A 23,184-nucleotide genomic window follows, 5' to 3' on the forward strand; every position below is an offset into this window, starting at 1 on the left:
AGTTAAAGTAGTATTTACTCTCCTGCATTGACTTGTACCTTCTAACTGTCACTAAAAGAACTTAAGTTTTGTGTGGAAGGACGAACATGGTCATTAGGCTTTAGTGATAAATAGGTAAAGTATATATAAGTTTTAACTACCTAACTCCATTGAACTTAATTAAAAATTAAATACCCTACATGATATTAATAATTTCCACTTTCATAAAATTGACGATGAGTAAAATATTACTATTCAATTATATATTTTAAGAAATTATGTGTTAGTGTGCACATGTTTGAGTTGTACATCGAGTTACAGACAAACGTACTCACTAGTATGTAGAAAAAGTATTTCAGCCTTTAAAAAATAATCAGGAACACAAATTACACCCCTGTTTTTGAAACATTTTTACCCTTTTAAGTTTTTCATATACCCCAAAGTGTTGGCAAGTCAAAAGCAACTTTAAATTAACTTTTATAACTTGATAAAATAGTTTATTGTGAATGGTTTTTGACCTGTCTCTCCTACTTACTAAATTAGACAATTTACATGAAATATTACAAGTATTTTTAAATTAAAACTTTCTAATACAGTGTTTTATTTTACTGTATGAGAATTAATTATTTTAAATTCCAATATAAAATACTCTGTTATTATTTAATAGCCATAAACGGTCATAAAAAATGACAAGCTATCAGTTTATCACCGTGAAAGTTGGCTATTGAATTTAAATGTTTCAAGCATTGATCATTCAATTTGGTGTTGCAGGTACCAATTTTATTTCATATTGCTATTACTTTGTTAGCAATCATGTTACTCCTCCTGCTCACCTTTTCATTGAGAAAAAGGCGGCTTCATTCAAGAAAAAGAAAGAATTTTAATTACTGAAATATAAAAATTACCTGTTTTAAAATCATTGGTAAGCATTCTGAAGTCGGCATCCATTTTATGTAGACTTACTTGCTTGCTACTTTGGACCTTAATCTCCACATTGTGTTCCCGTTCTTGTTCATTATGGAATGTTGCATTTCTATCTTGCTTTATTCTTGCTTGTGTTTGACCGCATATTAACTCTTTATCATTTTCTTTCATTTTGTTTGATATACTGAAATATTATTCCACTGATCATTCAATTTCCACTTTTAATTTCTGTTATAAATGATTTATTTATCAGGATAATAACAATATCAGCGAATAATGTTTCCTGTATTAATAATTTATTCCATTGTTTCAAAGTGCTTTGCCTCGTGGTATGCAAGAATGTGAGAGTTTAATTCTGTTTAATCGGTTTGTATGCATTATTTTGTTTTACAAAACATTTTGTACGCTTTTTGGTAGTTAAACTATCTACCTTAAAGTGATTTAGTGCAATGTGATTGGAATATTCTAACCTGCAATTTTATTGTTTTATTCCAAATCAGTTTATTCCTCAAATTTTATTCATATTCAAACATGAATAATTTATCCATAATGAAGTATAATTAACCTATATGGTGGCAATTTTTGTTTGTAAGCTAATTACATACCAATTATTTGTAGCGGTTGATGGTTAACTATTTTTTCCTCTTGTTGTGACTATTTAATTTATTGTATGAAAGTGATTCAGGCACTGTTTTAAACATCAGACTATACTCTGTCTACATACAATATACAATATGCAATTGTGGATCAGTGTTTCAACCAATTATTTATGAAGTGTCTTTAATTTTCAACTCGCTGTTTCACTCCAGTTCAGTTGTTATGATTCTTATTTATTACTGTTTGTTGCACATATGCTGTAATTTTTTTATTTCTTTACTGTGTGAAGTGTTTAATGTTGATTGTGTAACACATAAAAGGTATGGGATTAGATTTGGTGTAGCCACAGAACAAATACAATTTTTTATAACATCCTCAAGAAAACATCATGAGTGATGAATTGTGTTTTTTTTTTTTTTACTTCCAACCCTAAAATAAAGCATTAATCAATGCTTTTAAAATCTCCTGATTCTTCACAGTATAAAAAAGCAAAAATGACAAAATCAAAATTCAGGGCAATGATAATGGTTTTTTTTATATCAAAGGGATTGTGCACATTGGTTGGGTACCAAAGGAGCAAACAGTGAATCACCATGATAGTGATTACTATATTAGCATCCTGACTACCCCACGTGAACACCTACAATAAAAATGGAATGATTTGCCCCAGCTCACAATACTTTATTAGAGAAAATGTTTTTAGGCAAAAACATTCACTTTCCTCTTAGTGCAGGGTCTGGAATCTTGACAGTCACATGATGTCCACTTGACTCCTGGAATCTGGAGTCATGTTCATCTGAAGAGATCCATAAAAAGTCAGGAATGAAGAAATTCATAATGAATTTATATCTACAATTGTTATGAACATGAATCCAAATTTCAGGAGTCAAGACTGTGGACAGCATCAGATTTCAGATGCTGCACTAAGGAGAAAGGTGAATTGGAGCTAAACAACATTGACATAGAATCAACCCTTCTCACCACAGCTTTGTTATGTGACAACATCCCCCGTCTTAGGTCATCCACTCTATTCATCTGATTTGGTCACTGTGATTTTTTTATTCCCTAAAGTCAAGTCAGCTGTGAAATGAATGATATTTGAGAATGTTGAAGTAGTAAAAGAAATATTGACAGGAATCATTAAAAGACTTATGAAAAATGATGAAAAGCATTTCTTCATACAGTAGAGAATTTGCATGAAGCAGTGCAGAGACTGAATAGGGTAAAGTACATTGAAAGGGATAACATGAATATATTTGTAGGTACACCAGAAATCCTTGAACAAGTAAGAGAATCGTACGTTTACTACGGCAATGTGTTCTCAGCCATGGAGGACATATCAAACATCTAATTTAGAATCTAATTATTAATAAATTAAATAAAATTTGATTATTTTTACATTTATTAGATGTTATAAGTTCAATAGTCACTTTTATTGTTACATTTTAATTGAAGTAAAATTTAATAACAGTTCTTCAAATAATGTCAAATTATGGGCCACTTAGTTTGCATGTGTAATACGAATCCATCCATAAAATGGTTATTTCTTAACCGAGGTTTATAAATGAGGTGTCTTTGGAAACTTATTATGGTGTCTTTTTTGTGTTGTATAACATTTTAATAAAAACAGTGGTTTATTCAATATTTTATCAAACAAAAATTAAATTTCCGCCATTTTGAAAACATTAAAACTTATTTTAAAGTATTTTTTTCTGATAATAATACCTTCTGACGTAGACCTATTTACCAAGTTTTGTAACAATCGTAAAGATAAAATTGTTTTAATACAAAAAAATGACGTATACATGCTAAACAAAGTGGATATTGAAAAAAAGTTCATCATTTTTAGCTTAAATCTGAAAATGCATAGCCAGCCCAAATTTTTTGTTACACTCTGTATATGTTTTGTTTAGAATATACTGACAACTGTTCTAGACGATTGCTTGGATGTGCCCACTGACAATACAAAGTAACTCATTTGAAAGTTAACAAGCTTTTCTTGAGCATTTTGAATAAAGAGTGAATGATTTTGTGGCTTTTGTGGTTGAAACATGTAACACTGATTTTCCATCAAGCAATAATTATTAAATTGTTCATCAAACTAGAAAGTAATTCTCACATTATAACAAAGTGAAAGAGTTTTGTAATTTGTTAGCTATTTGTGATACAATTTATTTAATGTTGAAATTCAAAACCTGTCTCCAGAAACAAAAAATGTATTGATTTTAGAGATTGTACAAAAAATAGGTAATATCTTAAAATTAATGTTCTATATTCTTTTAGCAATAATTAAAATTATAAATGTTAACCAAACCTCCTTTATTTATGCTCATAATTGGTCTTTTAGAGAAGAACCTTTTACTCTCAGAAAAACCATATCAGATATAGAGTGTTAGCCACTTTCTCAATGTCCATGTCATTCAACTATGTATGTTATATGTTACATTCGAACATTGTTTACAGTTGTAGGTTAAGTTTAATTATTAAGATTTCAATTTAGTTTCTTAACAATTTTTTTTTCTTTCCTGTGAATTGACAAATTCCATGTTAAACTTTTTTATACTTATTTATCTTAAAAAAAAAAAAAAAAACAATGTGAAAGCCTCATGAAAATCAGTTTTAATTTGTTACATCCTATAATAATTTTAATTCAAATAAAACTATAAAAAAATTAAAATTAAATTTTTAAAATTGATGTATGCTAGGAAGAAATAAAGCAATTTATATCCAGCACTCTTAAGGGTTAATATATGACTTTATAATAAATATTTACCTAAAAGGTTATTTGTTTGATTTTCAATTACTTGCTTAATTCATCCACCCATAATTTTTGGAACCTCACACACCTTAATAATAGTACAGATAAAACGTGAAAACTATACGTCTCTCAAGCTTACAGAAACAAAGCCATAGCTAAAAAAATAAAAGAGTACAGTATTGTTTTTATTAGTTTTTTTTTCACCACAATTATAATTTGATGTGAACTGAATTTTAAAAAGTGAATGAATTGTTTGTAAAGCCCAATCATGCCAATTGAAACTCATTAAAAGTAATGCACTTGTTAAAACTCCAAATAAGTTACTTTGCAATAATTCAATGTTACTTTGCAAATAAATTATTGGATGTTCTTGAAAATAATTGATTTTTTTTTCATTTAAAAATTACATAACATGTATGTACTATATTGCAAAATTTACATATTTTAAGATAATTAAAGTTTAGCTTTCATAAAACCATTGAAATTTTTACATTTAATATCTCTCATTCATTTAAATTGATTGGTTAGAATGGTCACTCCAATCTACCTCAGCTGAGTTTTATTTATGTGCCAAGCCAAGAACTTACTGACACTGTAAAACACTTGAGAAACCAAAAACTTTTTGGGCGAGACTTGGATGCTAAAGGCACTGGAGCACTTGTCAAAGATATCTAAAGAGAATTTATAAATCGGACACCTGCCTGAGAAGGTAAATTTCCGTATACTAATACTACCGTCCTGTGTTAGCCAGTACAATAATTGTCCCAGTGTCAATGACTCGTATATTTGTTATAAAATATTAGCAAAGGTTTTATTGGTAGTCGTGGTCACCATTTTATAGCAAATACAGACAATTGATTTTTCCACACATCTTAATTAATACAAAAAATTATATTTATTGTTGAAATGTTTCAAACAAATGTGATGTCTCAGATAAGGAACGGGGTGGCAAACGAACTGTGTGTGGACACCAAACATAAAGGGGCAGACGACCCGTTTGGTCTGGAAGACTGTGTGTCAGACTCTCCTGGCCGTAAGGGCGAACAGGTCCGTCAACATTCTCAGATTACTAATGTAAAACTAATAAGTAATATGAAATAGACTTATCTATACTTAGTTTTTAGCCAGAAAACTATGTAATTATAAACAATTTATTTAATTTCTTTTAAGCGTTGTACATGGTAAGTAAGGTATATATTACCGATCATAATTTCCCCATAAGCGCTAGATAGGATAATTCACATATCTTGTAACGGCATATTGTATTCACTTAAGTTCTTCAAAATTCTGTCAGAATATTGGATAGTGCTTAGTTTGTCTTCTATTGAGTTGTTGATGGAGTATGACACATCAGAACAGTAATCACTAGTCACAACATTATATTTTGTTGACTGACCGCCTGTACGTATATTCAGCCTGCTACAGTCGTGCTCGAAGTGGGTAAACTCGCTTGTGAAAGACAGCTGTTGAGCATGCATTGTTTGTTTACTAACCTGTTTTTAAACATAAAATGTGTTTTATATATTATTTGACCAATATATTCCATAAAGTATGAAACTAAATAAAATGTTATTTAAAAAAAATAATTAAAATTAAGCACAATAGTAGGTTTGTAAACTTTATTCTTTAACATACTAAGGTTTAAATCACGCATTGTTTTCAGTAATAAGCAAAGTACATAGAAGTATATCCTGTGGTTTAGCTTGATTTGTGTATATTTTGAGAATCTGAATAACACATTAGTAATGGTTTTAACCTTTACAATGCCACAGGCTGATTTTATCTGTTTTGTACTTTTACGGGATAGTCAGCTCTGGAATTGTGAGGGTTATAAGATGTTAAGAACATGCACAGTCCTGGTGGTGCTATAAGTTAACTATACTGCCAGTCCTGTGGTTATATAAGTTAGCTACACTGTAAGTCCTGGTGGTTATATAAGTTAGCTACACTGCCAGTCCTGGTGGTTATATAAGTTAGCTATGCTTTCAGTCCTAGTAGTGATAAAAGGTAACAGTCCTGGTGGTTATATAAGTTAGGTATGCTTTCAGTCCTAGTAGTGATATAAGGTAACTATACTGCCAGTCCTGTGGTTATATAAGCTAGCTGCACTGCCAGTCCTGGTAGTGATAAAGGTATACTGATAAGCTAGGTACACTACCAGTACTGATAACGCCATGGTGTAGTCACATTCATGTATTTTTTTGTGCAACTGATTTTTTACTATTGAAAACTATATCTTACTCAGTGCTACTAAACATGTTTATTTCGGCTTCTAAAAATACCAATCTGACATATAAAGTTGATGTGGCATTTATACATCCTGATAATACAGAATGGTAAAGCTTATTCACGAAAAATGGTATGATTTGATCATCATAGATACTTTTAGTACCTTTGACGCCATAGTGGCATCATAAGACTTTCTATATACAATCAATTTATTTATAAATTATGCTATTATAGTAGTTTTATTACGTAGTAATATTAGGTGAGAATAAGGCATGACATAATATGACAACATTGTTGTGCCGTCGTACTACTTTTGTAAAAAGTAGTCGTACTACGTCGTAAAAAATTAATTTTGTATTTAAAATTGATTACATGTAGTAGTTATGTGACTAAATAAACACAATTTAATAAAGAGATATTTTGGGCTATGGATTGGACCATGCTTCAAATGTTATTTACCAACTAACTGTTCAACAGGAGTTCCAGTTGACTTGGCACAAAGACATACGCACCAAGGGGCGTGGCATGTGCTGGGACGTCAGTTCACCCAATGACAAAGCTCCTGTCCAATTATACACTTGTCATGGCGGACAGGGCAACCAGCTCTGGAAGTATGATGTGGTAAGTACCCCTAGACCATTGAGCTAACAGTGTAGTCAGATATTTTTAGCTCGTATATGACTTTTAAAGATTTAATTAAACTTATGACCAAACAATTTCTTCTCTTACTACCTCTTGAGCTGAGTGTAAAGAGTGCAAATTGAAGTTCAACCCACAAGCTGACAGTTCAATTGACTTTTCTCTAACTAATGATTTTCTCTGTTTAATAATAATAATATCCTTTATTGCGTGAAACAATTACAATATTGCATGGCATGCGTCAACGTAACTATATAAAGTAGATAAGTACATCAGATAAATGATATTGGTCAAGGTAAATACATACAATGCAATACGATTCTTGTATGTACCAGAACCGGGGATTTCGTGGTTGTTAATTTCAAAAATTTTCATCCCAGCGGCCCATCATGAACTCATCAGTTGAGTAAAATGCCTTTGACATAAGAAAAATGTTTTAATCGAGTTTTGAATGTTTTTGTTTCATTGAGTTGTTTGATGCCTTCAGGGAGCCTATTGATTAGTCCGACTCCAACTTGAGAGATGGTAAGTGTTCGAAAGCTGCCGTTCTGTGCTGTTCGACTCGAAAGTTATTCCTGCCTCTAAGTCCCATATTGGTGGACATCCCTACCCTGCACCAACTCCGCATTAAATCGGCAGTACAAGGCCACCTCGAGAATATAGAGACAGGGAAGGGTCAGCAATCCAAGCTCCCTAAAGGCATATTTGCACGACTCTCTGGGGTTTAAATTTTGAAAGAATTCTTACGGCTTTCTTTTGAGATCTGAAAACTCTTTCAAATCTGTATTTGGAACAGCTTCCCCACAATCTCAAGCCCATATGTCAAATGTGGATGTATCAGACCGAAATAGGCCATTTTTAATAACATCCAACGAACAAAAATTTTGCTAGATTGCGCAGGACATAAATTCCCGAAGCGACCTTAGAGCAAACGTTTTCAATGTGATCGTCCCATGTCAGCCCCCGATCAAGGTACATTCCCAAGGAACTTAATGGAGTCTGTTTCTTCCAGAAGGAAATCGTCCACCATCATCGCGGGTCGAAGCTCTTGCTCTTGGTTGTTGCCCGAAGGCAAAAATGTATGACGTTTTGATTTTGAACTGTTTTGTTTTCAGATTGATTCTGGAGAAATATTCGATGCATGAATTCAACTCAATGAATGACTCCATTTCATGTTCGTTTTTTGATTTTGATCTGATGCAGAGAGTCGTGTCGTCAGCATATTGAATCAATTTTCCATTCTGGATTGCAGAATTCAATCTGTTGACGTAAATTAGAAAAGGACTGGCCCTAATATTGAATCCCTGTGGGACACCGGTAGGGCATTTTAAACTTTGCCTGACAAGACACTCGCAATCTGCACGCACTGCTCTCTATCTTTTAAATAAGACGAGATCCAATCGTGCGGCAGTCCCCGAATACCACTTGACCACAACTGGTGCAACAGTGTTGCATGATGCACACAGTCAAAAGCTTTAGAGAGGTCAAGGAATATGCTTAGCACGTGCTATCGCCTCTCCAGGCCCTCGACAACATTGTAAATGAGATTCGTTACAGCATCGATTGTCGACTTGTTTTTTTTTCTGAACCCAAATTGTTCGGGACATAGAACCTCGTAACGATCAAGAAATTGTTCAAATTGTTTGAGAAAAGCTTTTTCAAAAATTTTGCTGAAAACTGGAGTATAGAAATTGGACGATAGTTTTGCTTGGAATGCAAGCATCGTCCTTTTTTGAAAATTGGTATAACTTTGGCAATCTTCAATGCTGACGGGAATACGCCTTGAGCAAAATGAAAGATTGATCAGTCGGGTGATTGGAGTCAAGAGGTATTTGAAGCAACCCCTGAGCAACCACACAGACATGCCATTGGTGTCACTGGATTTTTTTTCGATCTCAAATCCCGCACGATACGGGCCACCTCCACCTCACTCACAGGAAAAAGAACCATAGATGAGATCGGTCCTCGTCAATGGATCATCGCGAGGGCTATCCGAAAATGAGTCGTCTGGTTCAGCCACAGTTTGAAAAAAATTTGTTAAATTCACTTGCCACTTCAAACGGATCATCAATTATTTTTTATTTGTTGTTTTAAGTGTTGGAATTGAAAATTTTGAAAAACTTTGTTGTTTTTGTGCTGTTTTTTATAATGTTCCAAGCGCTTTTTGAAAAATTGTCTGATTGTCTCAGTTTGGTTTCGACATCTCGTGACTTGGCCATCCTTATTTCTTTTCGATAATTTTGCTTGAAATTTCGAAAAAAAGTTTTGAATTGTTCGTTTTCTGTCCCTACATATATCGAATGATAAAACTTGAGCCTTTCTCTTGATTTGAGAATATCCTGGGTAATCCAGGTATCTCTTTTCCTTTGAAAACGCTCTTTGAAATTTTTGAATGGGCAGGTGACATTTAAATGAAAAATTACTCGCTTTAAAAATGCATTGAAGGCTTCCTCCACTTGATCGAAAGAATCCAAGAATGACCACGACATCCTTCCTGAGACAATTGTTGAAAAGATCAACATTTTGCAGACTTTAAATCTCGTTTTATTTTTCACGGAGGGAGGTTCAAATTTTGGTTTGGTGTGGGTAATTATGGCTTCCTGGCGAAGTGATCCGAGATGGCCGCGTTCAGAACAGAGACCGAAACGTCCTGGGATGTTTGTGATGACGTTGTCGATGGCCGTACTCGACGCGGCAGAAACTCGTGTTGGTGAGTTCACGGACCATGTTAAACCGAAAGAAGATAAGATATCGCGAAGCCGCTGGGCCAGGGGTTAGCGCAGTTTCAGAACGTCGATGTTGAAGTCACCTATGATGATAAACTTCAAATAATTTTGAATGAAAGAAATTTAGGAGTGATTCAAAGTTGTTCAAAAAATGTGGTGCTGCACCCATTTGGAGATCTATATAGGCCAATTACTGTGATTTTTTCCAATGGATTTTTGATCAAGTTTTACCCCAGCCACTTCAAAGTTTAGATCACTACTATAATCCACACTTTTAATGGCTGGTAACTTAGGCGATATTTGACAAAGATTGCCACGCCACCCCCCTTTGTAGTTAGTTCGGTTATAAACGCTAGCCAATTCGTAGTTATTGATTCTGAACATCGCAACAGTATCAGCCGTAAAGCCATGCTCAGAAACAACAAATATATCAGGACGCAGCTCTTCTGCCATGAGCATCAGCTCGTCGACTTTATTTGTGGCAGACTGTGCGTTCTGGTGCACAATAGAAAATGCTTGAATTGAATTTTGAATTTTTGTTAATTTGATTTGGGTTTTCTTGAGACTTTTTGGTTACGTAATTCCCCGATTCTGATATTTTTTATGTCAGATTCACACAATTGAAAGGCAGACAGTTTTTTTTGCTGATTCATGGCATTAATAAAGGGTAGTGAATCAGGTCTTTTTACCGATGATCCGCTTTTTACTGCCTCTGCGAATGAGTCACAAGGAAGCACGTGGGATGAGCAGCGACTGGCAGTTCCAAGGTAGTTGGCAGTGGGGTAGTGGAAGACCTCTGTGGCCGTGTCGGCAGTGGCTTGACAGCGGTAAACAGGAATCCGGGACGAAGTTCGAGGATTGGAGCGATTCAACTTCTGCACACAATCAATCAGCAGGTCCGCCAGAAGGTGCTTGCTGCTCTGCTTCAAGAGCATCCCATGAGACGTGAAGGCACTTCTGCTGATTTGGTTGAAGTCCCAACACCACCCGCCCCACGGGTTCTTGCGCATAGTTCCTCAATATATGCGTTTAATAGTTCGACCTCTTGATTAATTTGATGACACGGTGGCAAGTCGTGTCTGTGAGGCAGGGTGGAAACGACAACGCTGGAGGTCAGTAGCCTAGTCACAATGCGCTGTTCAAGGTGTCGGTAAGACATTGCACTGCTGACCGGAGGCGACATCATTGGTCCCCGGCGACGATAAACACAACAGCACCAGGTGGAGGCACATCGGCACGTCGCATCCAGCAACTTCGCTCCAGGGTTACAGAAGCCATCCACCCCTCGTCCTCCGGGCCACCCTCCGCCGCACATGGCCAACCAAACCACGGACGTGGCTGTCCCCTTCAATAAAGATTGAAGAAAGAGGCAGATTGGTTTTATGTTTGTTCTTATTTTTCTTCTTCTCGTTCTTTTCCGATCTTCTTTGGGAGTTCTGTGAATTCCAGGGGATTTCGATGGAGGTGATGCATGCCGTAGGCTTGAAAGAACTTGATATTTATTATCAGTTTTTAGTCGGATGATGTCTTCTTTTTTCCGCTCACCACAAACCACTCAGAAGGCTGCTCACGCGTACATCCGCTACTTACTCCCCTTCCCCCTCAAGCTATTCAGCTCTGCTTCCAGAACCTCAATGTAGTCTTGAGGCTAGCCACGAGGTCCCTAGTATCCGCACAACGCCGATCCCTGCAGTCAGTAGGCAGCTCACACTGCATAGCGCAGTCTGCCACGGAAGCGCGAGGTGGTGGGTCGCACTGCACGGCGCAGTCAGCCACGGAAGCGCGCACGGGCGACTCAACCAACGATGTGGCCGCCACGAACACTTGGTTGGTATAGTGCAGAAGACGAGTGTCCGACTCAATAGAGTGGTCAAGGACGTGCTTGTATTGTTCTTCAAGCTGCAGCAAACGATGTTTAAGTTGCTGATTTTCAGCAACCAGGTCGGCCACCTCCATTGCCGACAAACACCGCGCAGAGCCAGTAGAGGCAACCGGGGTCACGGCATCCTGCTCCAACGGGCAACAGGGACCGAAACGCAGGCGGCAGGCGCGGAAAGCTCAGTGCTGCTGGACGCAACGGACGTCACGGCAGACTGCACCAACGAGGAAACAGGCGTCGAGGCGCAAACGAGTGCCGCGGAAGACACATAGACCGGCAATGTTTTTGGACAATTTGCAAACTTTTAATAAAAAATGTAAAACAGTATTTCTTACTGCAAACATAATTTGATCATTTTGTTAATAATGAACTAGAGAATACTATGATATTATCCATAATATAAGTACCAGGGCTGTACTGATAATACATAATATATACTATTATATAAAAATGTAATGGTGTCTGTATGTGTGTTTGTGTATTAATGTGTCACGTAAAAACTACTGGACCGATTGTACTAAAACTGTACATGGTCATTGTTAGGGTTCTGGTTAACATATAGCCCTATTCCTATTTCGAAAATCCCTCTAGGCTACGACCTACCGGTCTTAAAAACTGCCATAACACTCTATTATCAATTATATTTCAATATATAGTAAACATGTTTTTAATCATCTATCAAAGTCAAACATAATAAGTATAATAATTAACCCTTTGAGTGCCAACGTCCGATTTTACCGGACGACAAAAGTTGGCCGAAAAGTGCCGACGTCCGATTTTACCGGACGTTCGGGAAAAAGTCACTAAAAATTGTAACCTTTAATATTTTTTAAATAATATCATATTGAAATGTTTGTGAAGAATCGTTCTTTTCAAAATATATTGTTATAGTACACTTCCGATCAAACTTTAAATTGTGAAACTAACATATAAACATTTTTGGTTGCCATAGCTACCGGAAAAAATGTGACAATAGTTTCTTAATAGTTGTATAACTTACTCATTATTGAAGATAATAATATAAATTTTTCAAGATTTACAGACAATTGCATACACTTTCCAGTGATATGGACTAAGAAAAGGATATGAATTTTTTTGGTCATAATAATTTGGTTGAAAAATTAAATTAAAAAAAAATGTTGAATTTTTTTAGGTAAGTCCATTTTTGATATTCCTAAATTTAGTTTTATGGTAACTTTGTCATTGTATGTTAATTAATCAGGGTTTTCAGAGAAAAATAAAAAAAGAATCTTGTTGATAGCTTATTAAATAATCGAACTGTGAATTCTTTACTAAAACCTTGCAAAATGCCTGCAAAAGGGCTGGCACTTTTAGGTACACCCACTAGAAAAATACCTAGCACTTTTCAGTATACCCACTCAATAAATACTTGGCACTCAAAGGGTTAATACACATTTAAACAGGTGATATTATTATCACCTAAAAAAAGTAACTTTTATAAGTTTGTTGTTATTCATCTGTTAAAGTTAGTTACATTACAAGTGTCATGTTATAAGCAGAAGCTTTTTGTTTTCTGGATTTGTTTTTATGGGAATTTTAATCAACTACAGTAAATGCCACCATTTAGTACATCATAAGTATGTTAAATAAAAAGCTAAGTATTTTGACATTAGTCTTTCTTTAGACAGGATTTCTCCACACTGGCTCAAAATAGGTTACTTGTTACTAAATCGGAGCTGTTCATTAAAATATAAAATATTAGAGAAACTTCAGAAGTACTTGTTTCACTCTCCGACTTCATGTCCACATCTTTAACCCTCTAAGTGGCGGTAATATGTTGCTGGAATGGCGGGCTATTTTTCAGAGTCAAGCAGGACTATCTTATAATTTAAAAATAAAATGCAAATTCTAATATGAGCAATGCTTGTTATATATCAAGTTTTTCGTAATAAACTACAGAATAACATAGTATAGTTATTTTTACATACCTTAACCTTTTTTTATGATGTCCACACAAATGTTCGAAAAAACGTTTTTTTCTCCACCAAACTTTTTATTTTTACGTTCTGTAACTTTAAAAAATGTCATTCCTAGGAGATTATGTTAAATGCAACCTTTATTCACAATTTAATTCTAAACAAAAAACCTTCAATAATATTTTTTACTATTTACAACACTGAAAAAGTTATATTGGAAAAACTGAATCTAGAAAAAACACTTTTTCTAGTCAGAATCGCTAGAAGTCGCCTGTTGTGTAAGGCCTATAAAAGTGCAGGAGTTTAGGGTAACAAAGAGGGTGAATACCGCAGTTACACCCTGGACACCAATAAACGCTTCTTTTTCTTTTCACATTAGGGTCTTTCGCACAAATGATGCACACTCTTTGATTTTTCCTATCTAAATGGGCAATTTCATGGGCGCTTTGACTTTCATGAGCCACAGTAGGTGAAGGAGTTGTATCATTGGAAACCAGTCCTTGTACTATACTATCAACAAAATCATCCCTTACCATGGGTTTATCTGAATTTTTGGAGTATAGGATGTAAGCATTGAATACTGCAGTGTCAATTAGGTTGTACACTATTTTCTTCTCAGCTACTCAGCTAGTTTTACCACAAACCGCCGGAGAAAACTTAGGATTATTTCAGTTAGTACCATTGATTATTTCATCGTGATGTTGATGATACTATATGAAATGTATTTGAATTTTAGTGGTGAACGCAACTGTGCAAACTAGGCGTAAAAATAATTATCGGTTGCCTAGCAATAAGCGGCAATGTGAAGCGACTTCTAAGACGTCGCTTGCCACGTCACGGCGGCGTAAATAGAACGTCTCAGACGTCGCTTGCCACTTAGAGGGTTAAACTTAATCTAAAATGGTTTCAGAGATTGTAATATCTTTCAGTGACTATCACTTTTCTCAGGATTGTTTGAAATGTCATTTAAAAAGAACATGGTCTTGATGTCCCTGTTTTTCATAATGAAATTGCGGTTAACTGGTATTAGTACATAAAACGTGTAATTCTAACCATGGATATAATTATGTATGGACTATAATTTTATCATATAATGTTAGAGATTACAGTAGAGTCCCGGTAATCCGAGGTGAATGGGACCGAATGTACCTCGAATTGTGAAGAACTCGAATTATACGGAACACTTTGAGAAAAATTGGGTTATAATTAGAACTGAAGGCAAACAAAAGAAATATGCTTTTATTACAAATACCAGCATTAAGAAATTACTTACAGAGGTCCAAAGATGCAATGTTTACTTAAAAAAACTGTCTAGAGTTTTTTGTTTCACCACACTGCAGCGTTTGTGGGCAGCCATGTCTCTCCACCGCCGAAGCAATAACGTGTCTGCCGCTGTCGCCTCTGCTTGCTGCTCTACGTAGCGCAGGGCCGCATCCAGTGCCGCGTAGCCGTCGCTGTGAGTCATTGCCGGGTCTGTCTCCTGCACACTTTCTTCTTCCTCACTCCCGTCAGCTGTCATGTCTGTGACCATCTCAACTATGGTGTTGTCTGTTGTCTCTAACTGTTCGTCCCTACTCATCCACTCTCCAATATCAGTTTGATTTGTCCCATTGCAACCAGGAAGTCTGTTTATTAAATTTATTAACGGTAGATCGTCATCTTCATCATCATTTTCAATTTTACACACTCTGATTTTCTTCCATGATTTCTGGATTGTTTCTGGTTTAATTTCGCTCCAAGCTTCAGCGATCCAATAAATTACATCCTTGATTGTGACTCTTTTCAGGAAATCTTTTATGGTTGCCTCTCCTTCAATTGTTTGAAACATTGATTGCAACAAACGGCGTCTGTACTTTTTTTTCAAAGTTTCAAGAACGCCTTGGTCCATAGGCTGAATGAGGCTGGTCACGTTTGGTGGCAAAAACATTGTGCGTATGCCATCGCATTGCAGTTCCCCTTCATCTGGGTGTGATCCTGCGTTATCAAGTGTTAAGATGGCTTTAGAGGGTAGGTTGCTTTTCTTCAAAAACTTTTTGGTTTCAGGAACAAATTCACTAAAAAACCAGTTTTTAAAAATTTGTTTTTCCATCCATGCGTTTTTTTGATTTGTATAAGTTGCTGGAAGCGTTGAAATAGACATGTTTTTAAACGCACGAGGCTTAGCAGACTTGCCAATGACAGTTAGTTTTAATTTATGGCTTCCCGACGCGTTTGAAGCGGCTAGCACAGTCAGTCTCTCTTTGCTTTTTTTGTGACCCGGAGCAGCTTTTTCCTCCCGTGAAGCTAGAGATTTTGATGGCAAAGTTTTAAAATTCAAACCAGTTTCATCACAGTTGTAAATCTGATCAGGTGTTAAATTTTCACTTTTAATAAGATTTTTTAACTTTTCACAGAACTGAACAACTGCCTCGGAATCCGCCGAGAGTTTCTCCCCACAAATTTCTAACTGCCTCATGCCATAACGTTTTTTCCAACGGTCAAGCCATCCTACACTTGCCGTAAAATCTTCCTCACCTTCATTGATTTCATTGCGAAAGTACAATGCCTTTTCGTGTAAAATAGGTCCGGAAATAGGACAACCTTTGTTTCTTTGTTGACAAAACCATAAAAATAGGGCCTCGCTAGTTTTTTCATACTCTGCTTTCTTCATAGACTTCCGCTCATTAGTACACTTTTCCGAGCACTTTTCTGATGCAAACTTTTCAATTTTATCGCGATTCCTTCGCCAGTCACCAACTGTCACTTCACCAACTCCGTACTCGGCAGCTAATTTTTTTAACGTTTCACCTTTATCAAGTCTTTTAAGAGCTACTAGTTTTGTTTTTATCGGTACAAACTTTCTTTTACTTTTTGAACTCATAGTTCACTGTACAATGAACTCATAAACACTTCAGAAAATACTTTTTTACTAAAACTTAATATTTAGACAAGTACTGTACGTTGTAAATAACAGAAATTGTAAATAAGCACACTGCGATCGTAATCTAAAACAACCGTACCGCAGTCGAACGTGATGAGCAACGGACTGATTTATTTTTAGACAATACGGGGCGCGATGTTCCGTGGCCTTGACAATAGGGTGGGGGTGGGGCGGTGCAAATGAAGTGGCACTGATGAGTCAGGCTGCTGGCTTCTCCAAGTAGCCTAGCAGTCAGTTTACAGACATGCGCTCGGGTGTGTTGTACAAATATGTCAATATCACATTTTACTTTTTTACATGTGTTGGCTCGGATTTAACGGAACCTCGGACTATCGGGACTCTACTGTATATGATAGAGATATATAATACATCACTTGTAGTATATAATACATCACTTGTATTATATACTCTCTATACAACATACTGTTGAATCCTATTATAAGTGTAGCTATATAGATAAATCACTAAAGGGGTTACAGAATAAAAACAATCTTGGTCGTCACACTATCTTCTAAAATTGTTGTCTTATAGTTTTACAAGTGATGATTTACTTTACTCGCTAGGTGGGCTAAGAGGCCTGGGGTTCGAAACAGTGGCTATAAGTGATTAAACAAATTTAAAATCTATTTTACCATACATGAGCAATAAGGCTAAACTACAACAAACTCTAGTTCTCTTAATATTGAATAAGACATTATTTTAAATTTATCAAAAGCAACTTAATACTTTGGAGGCCAGCAAGAATTTCAGCATTATTCACAATTTCAACAGAGAGAAACTCTATTTTGACATAATTTAAGGTGCTATTAGAGCTAAACAATATTTATTATAGCTACAAGGGTTGGTCCGGAAGTAATTTGCTGAGCTACTGAATGCATGGTGGTAGCGACAGAATGCTTTCTATTTATGTTCATTGTGCTTTTGACATTGTCACAGTGAAGGTTCTTTCACCATTCACTAGTGCTCTACACTATTGTTCAAAATGACCCACCACAATTGATTCTCCCACTGAATGCGAAGCATCATAAGATTTCTTGCCGTAAAGAAAATGCAGCAGCAGTAATTCATTGAGCATTGTGTTCTGAGAATGGAGAAGTAATGCTCACAACTAAATCGAAATGGCCAACCACTGCCGGTTGCTTTTGGTTACCAATGACATTGTCAAACAAATCAATCATAAGGTTAGGCAAAATCAAAGGTTCACAATCCCAAAACTTTTGCAGATATGAAGCGCTCTAGTGAATGAAACTGTGACTGATAAATTTGGGTATCATAAATTTTGACCCCAATGGATAGATGAACTCAAAACAAATGAAATGGGAGTCACTCTGATATTTATTACCCAGTATAGTGAATAAGTAAAAAATGTAAATGGTGACTATGTTTAAAATAGTTTAAAGGTTTTTTTCAAGTATGTATAGATAAAAAGCTGTAAAAGTTACATGTAATTTTTTATTTACAAATGCAAATAACTTTTTGAATGACCCCAGTAGTTTGTAACATATTACTATCTCTTTAGAAATCATAGAAAATTTCACAATGTTGTTAAAAAAAATTGACACTCTCACATGTAGGTGGTTTTTCTTTACAGGATAAGAAGTGGCTCGTGCACGGGGGCAACCCACGATGTCTGGATGCGGACTTGACTAGAAGAACCATCTTTGTGACTACTTGTGACGAGAACTCTGAGACTCAACGTTGGGACATTTCTAACCTCAACTACTTGGCTCTGCGGCACTGGGACGAGACAGGCCCACACTAACATTACAGTAGCTTTAGTATCATACAGCAGTGAGTACGTTCGCACAAAAAAGTTAAATCTAGGTAAACATTGGCTGCTGCAAGGAGTTATACTGTCTGTTGAGATTTTGGTGAATTTTGAAATTTGCGTAGTGACCTTTCTTCATGTCTCAAATAATTTTATACATTGTTTTTTATTATATTTTTTATCTAGAGGCAGCCGTTTAGCTCTAGTTTCTAGCTCAACAGCTTTATAACACTTGCAACTTCCAGCCCAGTGTTCCAATCCGGAATTGGGACATTAGGCTGAAACATTTAAAGACCTACTAATTGTTGCTCATTGTATGTTACCAGTTCCATATTTCTTGTTTTAAATTTGTAAAGTATATATATATGTGTTGTTAATTATTCATGTTATTGAAATAATTTTAAAATTATAGTTAAGTCTATAGTGAGATTCTAAAACATTGCAATGCCTTAGTTTAGTTCACTATTAAAATAGCAAGAAGTAATAAAATCTTTGTATTACTGTACAATTAAAGACTGTGGTGTAACTGAAAAAGATAAATATTGTTATTCTTTACTTGTACACACTTGTACATACTTGTCAATTAGTTTTATTTGTATTATTAAGAAATTAATAATAAGTGGTATATTAAAGTTGATTTAAACTAGGATTGGGATGATTCCATGCAGTTTCTGATTTAAATTTAATTTAACTTGGAACGAGTCAATATTAAAAATAATCCAATTCAGATAGTTTTAGATTTTCATTTGAAACATATTCTAATTGCAGATTTTGGATTTGATTCCAATACTTGGATACATGTGGCATGACTATACTACAATATCTTCATTTATCACAATTTTGGTATTCTCATTCATACAAACACTCGAAAACCATCTAAAATGATTGAACTGAGAAATATTGAAGTTCCACAACTTTTTGTTATTTTCTATTTCATTTGTAGTTGGGTAAGATTTAGCAAAGTCTATGGTTCGAGAGGTTAGATAAATTTTTTTCTATTTATCTGTCTGTCTGCTCGTTCTCTCGAAAATGAAATGATCTAAGACTTGTAAAAAGCTTTGTTTTTAAGTGAGCAGAACTGAGTTTGCTACTTAGAGATTACTTCCATGTGATTTGGCTGAGTGTTAGCAAATACTTTTTTATTGGTTTTATGGTTAACCATGATGCCAACGAGAAAATAGCAGAATAAATAAATTTTTAAACAAACTGTGTATGACCATGTGTGTTTTGGACATGTGACATTTTTATTCATACAGTAAATAAAAAAAAGTAATAAAGTGGAAAGCTACTGTTAAAAGTCGGTGAAAAGATTTGTTTTCAGTGCACTATTGTGCTCTAGTACCCTCCCCACCTCATCGGGGCTTTTATTATTGAAAATTGATGATACCTTAAGAATTAAGTGGTTCCTGAGTTACGAATTGGAATTGGCTCATTCCTAATTCAAATCTAATTCAGATTTATCAGCTTATGTCACTATTACACAAAGACAAAATGTCTTATTTTAGTTTAATATTTATTATGTAGTATACCCGAGTTAAAATTGCATAGTCACTGTTGTGACACTAATGCATAAATAGATTTAGGGTTTCTAAAAGCCAAAAGTTTGTTGCGCAAATCAGGCCGTATGAAACACAAAGCCCTTTCACATACTGTATTGTGTTAAGATATTATACTAAAAATTATTATACTAATTGAGTATTTTTTGTGAATAAGTGAGTAAATCCATATGACATAATATTTATCTATTCAACTTTTCATGTACAGTAGATCTCCCTAATCCAATAAAGGGGTGGTTACCATATATTGATAAAACACATTTTATTTTCTCTGTTATACATTTTTGCTATGGTGCACGGCCTCACTTTAGTTGTCACGGGCTTGTGACACCTAAAGCGTAGTAACTCCTTTCTGTCATAATGAATTATTGTAATTTTAAATCATTTGAATGAGACCTGATGTTTCTATTGTATTTTCTTTTCTAGTATTTATTTTTGTTTTGTTTTTTTTTTCAGTTATCCTGATAGCATTATTATATGAATAGTAGTTCTATGTATATAATGTTGATATCTATCAGTTTTGTTTAGATCTTTTTTGGTGTTGGTGCGATTTACTAGTGTACCAGATTAAATAGAGTGGATTACTTGAGCGCAAGCTGGCCGACCGCCAGCTGGTACCGTAAAAACCATGAAAAAGCCGTGAATTTGATGATTAAGATTGAGTGGGAACCCTGTGTCCAATATATTTAATATCTATGTTTTCATCTTTGAACTGTGATTATTTGTTCCATATCAAGTTCTATTTTTGCTTGAGCTATAAACTCTTTGTGATGCATCACATGGTGGATGTTTACATGCAGTGTATGAGCGTTTGTATGTGGCTTGTGAATGTTGACATACAGCATTATCACCTGTGCCACATTAAGTTGTTGTACCACATTCATTCGTTCGAGCTCTAGATGCAGTGAGCTCCGGATATGACTTTTCATGATGCATGTAGATGTATATTTGATGTGGTTTGATCATTCAAGTGACACATTAATTTTTTGAGAGATCAAAACTGTTTGGTTAATTGTTTCTTTTTGTAAAGTACAAAAGTTTTAAATGATAGTTAAAATTGAGGACTGTTTTTGATGCTTTAATATTTGGAACATAACCAACAAAGGAAATTCATTCAGTACATTTACAATTATAATAAGTCTGTTGGTGACATGTATGTAATAGGCTACTTCTCCCACCAATTGGAAGTGTCCAACTGAATGTCTTGGATTGTGGAGAGTATACTGTACAATGCATTTATATCAAACAACCATAACGATTAACTACTTAAACTACTTGTTAATGTAAATGTTAAATCATTTCCAAATGTTAAGTAAATATGTAAAATTAACTAAAGCAAGTAAGTGTACATATTTTGTTAAGTGAATTGAGTTAGTTATTTTCACAAAAAATGGTGCAATTAATTTTAATCTTATGGTTATTGTACATTCTCTGTGCACAAATATTCTCATTGTGTGTTTTTATCATCACCACCTTCCTTTAGCACTGCTTTCCTCTTCCTCATTATCCAAAACATGTAACTCAGTCAGTCCAAGAATTACTGTATAAATTAAGTTATGCTATTTCATTAACTGCACAAAATGTATGGTTCCTTATTATAAAATGTGTTCTTAGCATACATTTTACATACAACTGTGGTTAAATTTTAACTTTTTTTGTAAAGCATTATTACATTGCACAAAGTTATTTGTTGACATTTTGTTATGGTCTTGTAAATGAAAGATACAAATGATAAGTACGTTTACTAAAAGAGAAAAGAGAATTGTTAATTTAGTTGGATTGGAAACTCATTCGTTTAATTCAATGGCAAATAATAACTAACATATTATAATATCATTCTCATGGTATTAAATGCATAATAAATTGAGGGCATACATTTTTTAGGAGTGTAAATGACAAAACCTGTACATTAAGTAATGTTTGTAAATACAGTAGATAACATTTAGTCAACTGTTGAAGTTAATGAAACTCAAATAATGTAAATGTTACATCGTGGTTCTAAAATGAGTGGTACAATGATGTACTACAACTTGTCGGATACAACTTACCCTAACTACTATCATCTTGAGAGTTGCCTTTAGAGAAACACTAGATGTCACCTATCTGAGCCTTGAATAGCTCCAACTCTTGTCCATTTATGTGCCTTATAAACATATTATTATTATACCTGCAAAGCTGAGATAACGTAAAGCAGACACCGATCACATGTTTATTTTTTCAAAGGGAACCATCTCTAAACATCAGTATAATGTTTAGTGTATTTTTAACCCTTTCTCATGATTACCTTATGTGCTCCATAGCAGCTGTGGCAGAAGCTTTAGAGATCTGCTCTTATCTGACCGTTACAGTGCAGCTGATTGTGTGCAGAGATAAGGATCACTAATAGTTAGTGTAATATAGAGGCAACCCATACTGAGTAATTGTTTGTTGCTTTTTCGTACTCGTGTTGTAGTCACAAGTACATAAATGAGAGTATATAAAAAATCCCATTTAATTAAAGCTCTAGCTACTAGCTACTATGTGTGCTCTTTAAATTTCTTAATAGTAATCATATTATTAAAAAAATGTTTAATTGCATGGATTTTTAACAATGGATTTTTGTGGTAATTTTATTATTTTTACTTCATAAAATTTTCAATTTAAACTACCTCACTAAAATTTCCAATATTGGTTTTGGTATACGAGACTGAAATGCTTTCACTGTATTACACCTGTAGTGTTAGCAAACTCTTAGTTTCAAATGTACAGAAAATATTTTGATTTAAAAAATTGTTTAGCTTTATTTTCTTGTCATCATACTATTTTTAATTTACCCTTCCTCCAATCAGTAGGTTAAGTCCAGTAGGATGTGTAGGAATAGTCCAGAGACAGTGTCTTATAAAGCCTGGCCAAAATGTTCCTAGTTGATAAAATATACTTACTTGGAACTACAAATCCTGTTGGTTCTCTTACATCTTGATTTAGTTACACGTTTTAGCTAGTTTTATCCTACTTGATATTTTCCTATATTTTTAACATATTTAGTATTGTAGGTAGGAATTCACAAATTAGATGTAAACTACAGAACATAAAATTGGTTTAGTTTATGATTTATTTTACGTACGTCTGGATTTTTAGTATTATGATAGTTTTTATGTTAACTATGATAGTATGTTATATACAATCAAATTTTAATATTTTTAGATAATGTATTGTACCGTTTTAAATTTTGTAAACTAAAGATAGATAGCAACATAAATCTTAAATTTGGATCAGATGTATCGTAAATGCAC

At 34.6% G+C, this 23,184-nt stretch overlaps 1 protein-coding gene across 2 annotated transcripts in view; it reads left to right on the plus strand.

Moving 5' to 3' along the window:
* Positions 1-22,165, plus strand: part of LOC124357674 (N-acetylgalactosaminyltransferase 6-like) — a 52,465-nt gene extending 30,300 nt beyond the window's left edge. Inside the window, exons 8-10 of one of the 2 annotated variants that reach the window (XM_046809658.1) lie at positions 5,192-5,305; positions 6,965-7,108; positions 18,180-22,165. In XM_046809658.1, the coding sequence (XP_046665614.1) occupies positions 5,192-5,305; positions 6,965-7,108; positions 18,180-18,350 (429 nt within the window). In that variant the 3' untranslated portion in view covers positions 18,351-22,165. Of the gene's footprint in view, positions 1-750; positions 902-5,191; positions 5,306-6,964; positions 7,109-18,179 lie in introns of those variants that run through there. The other variant, XM_046809659.1, reaches the window with a different exon arrangement.
* The last annotated feature ends 1,019 nt before the right edge of the window (positions 22,166-23,184 follow it).

The sequence above is a fragment of the Homalodisca vitripennis genome, chromosome 3 (genome assembly GCF_021130785.1).
Source record: "Homalodisca vitripennis isolate AUS2020 chromosome 3, UT_GWSS_2.1, whole genome shotgun sequence".
Lineage (NCBI taxonomy): Eukaryota > Metazoa > Arthropoda > Insecta > Hemiptera > Cicadellidae > Homalodisca > Homalodisca vitripennis.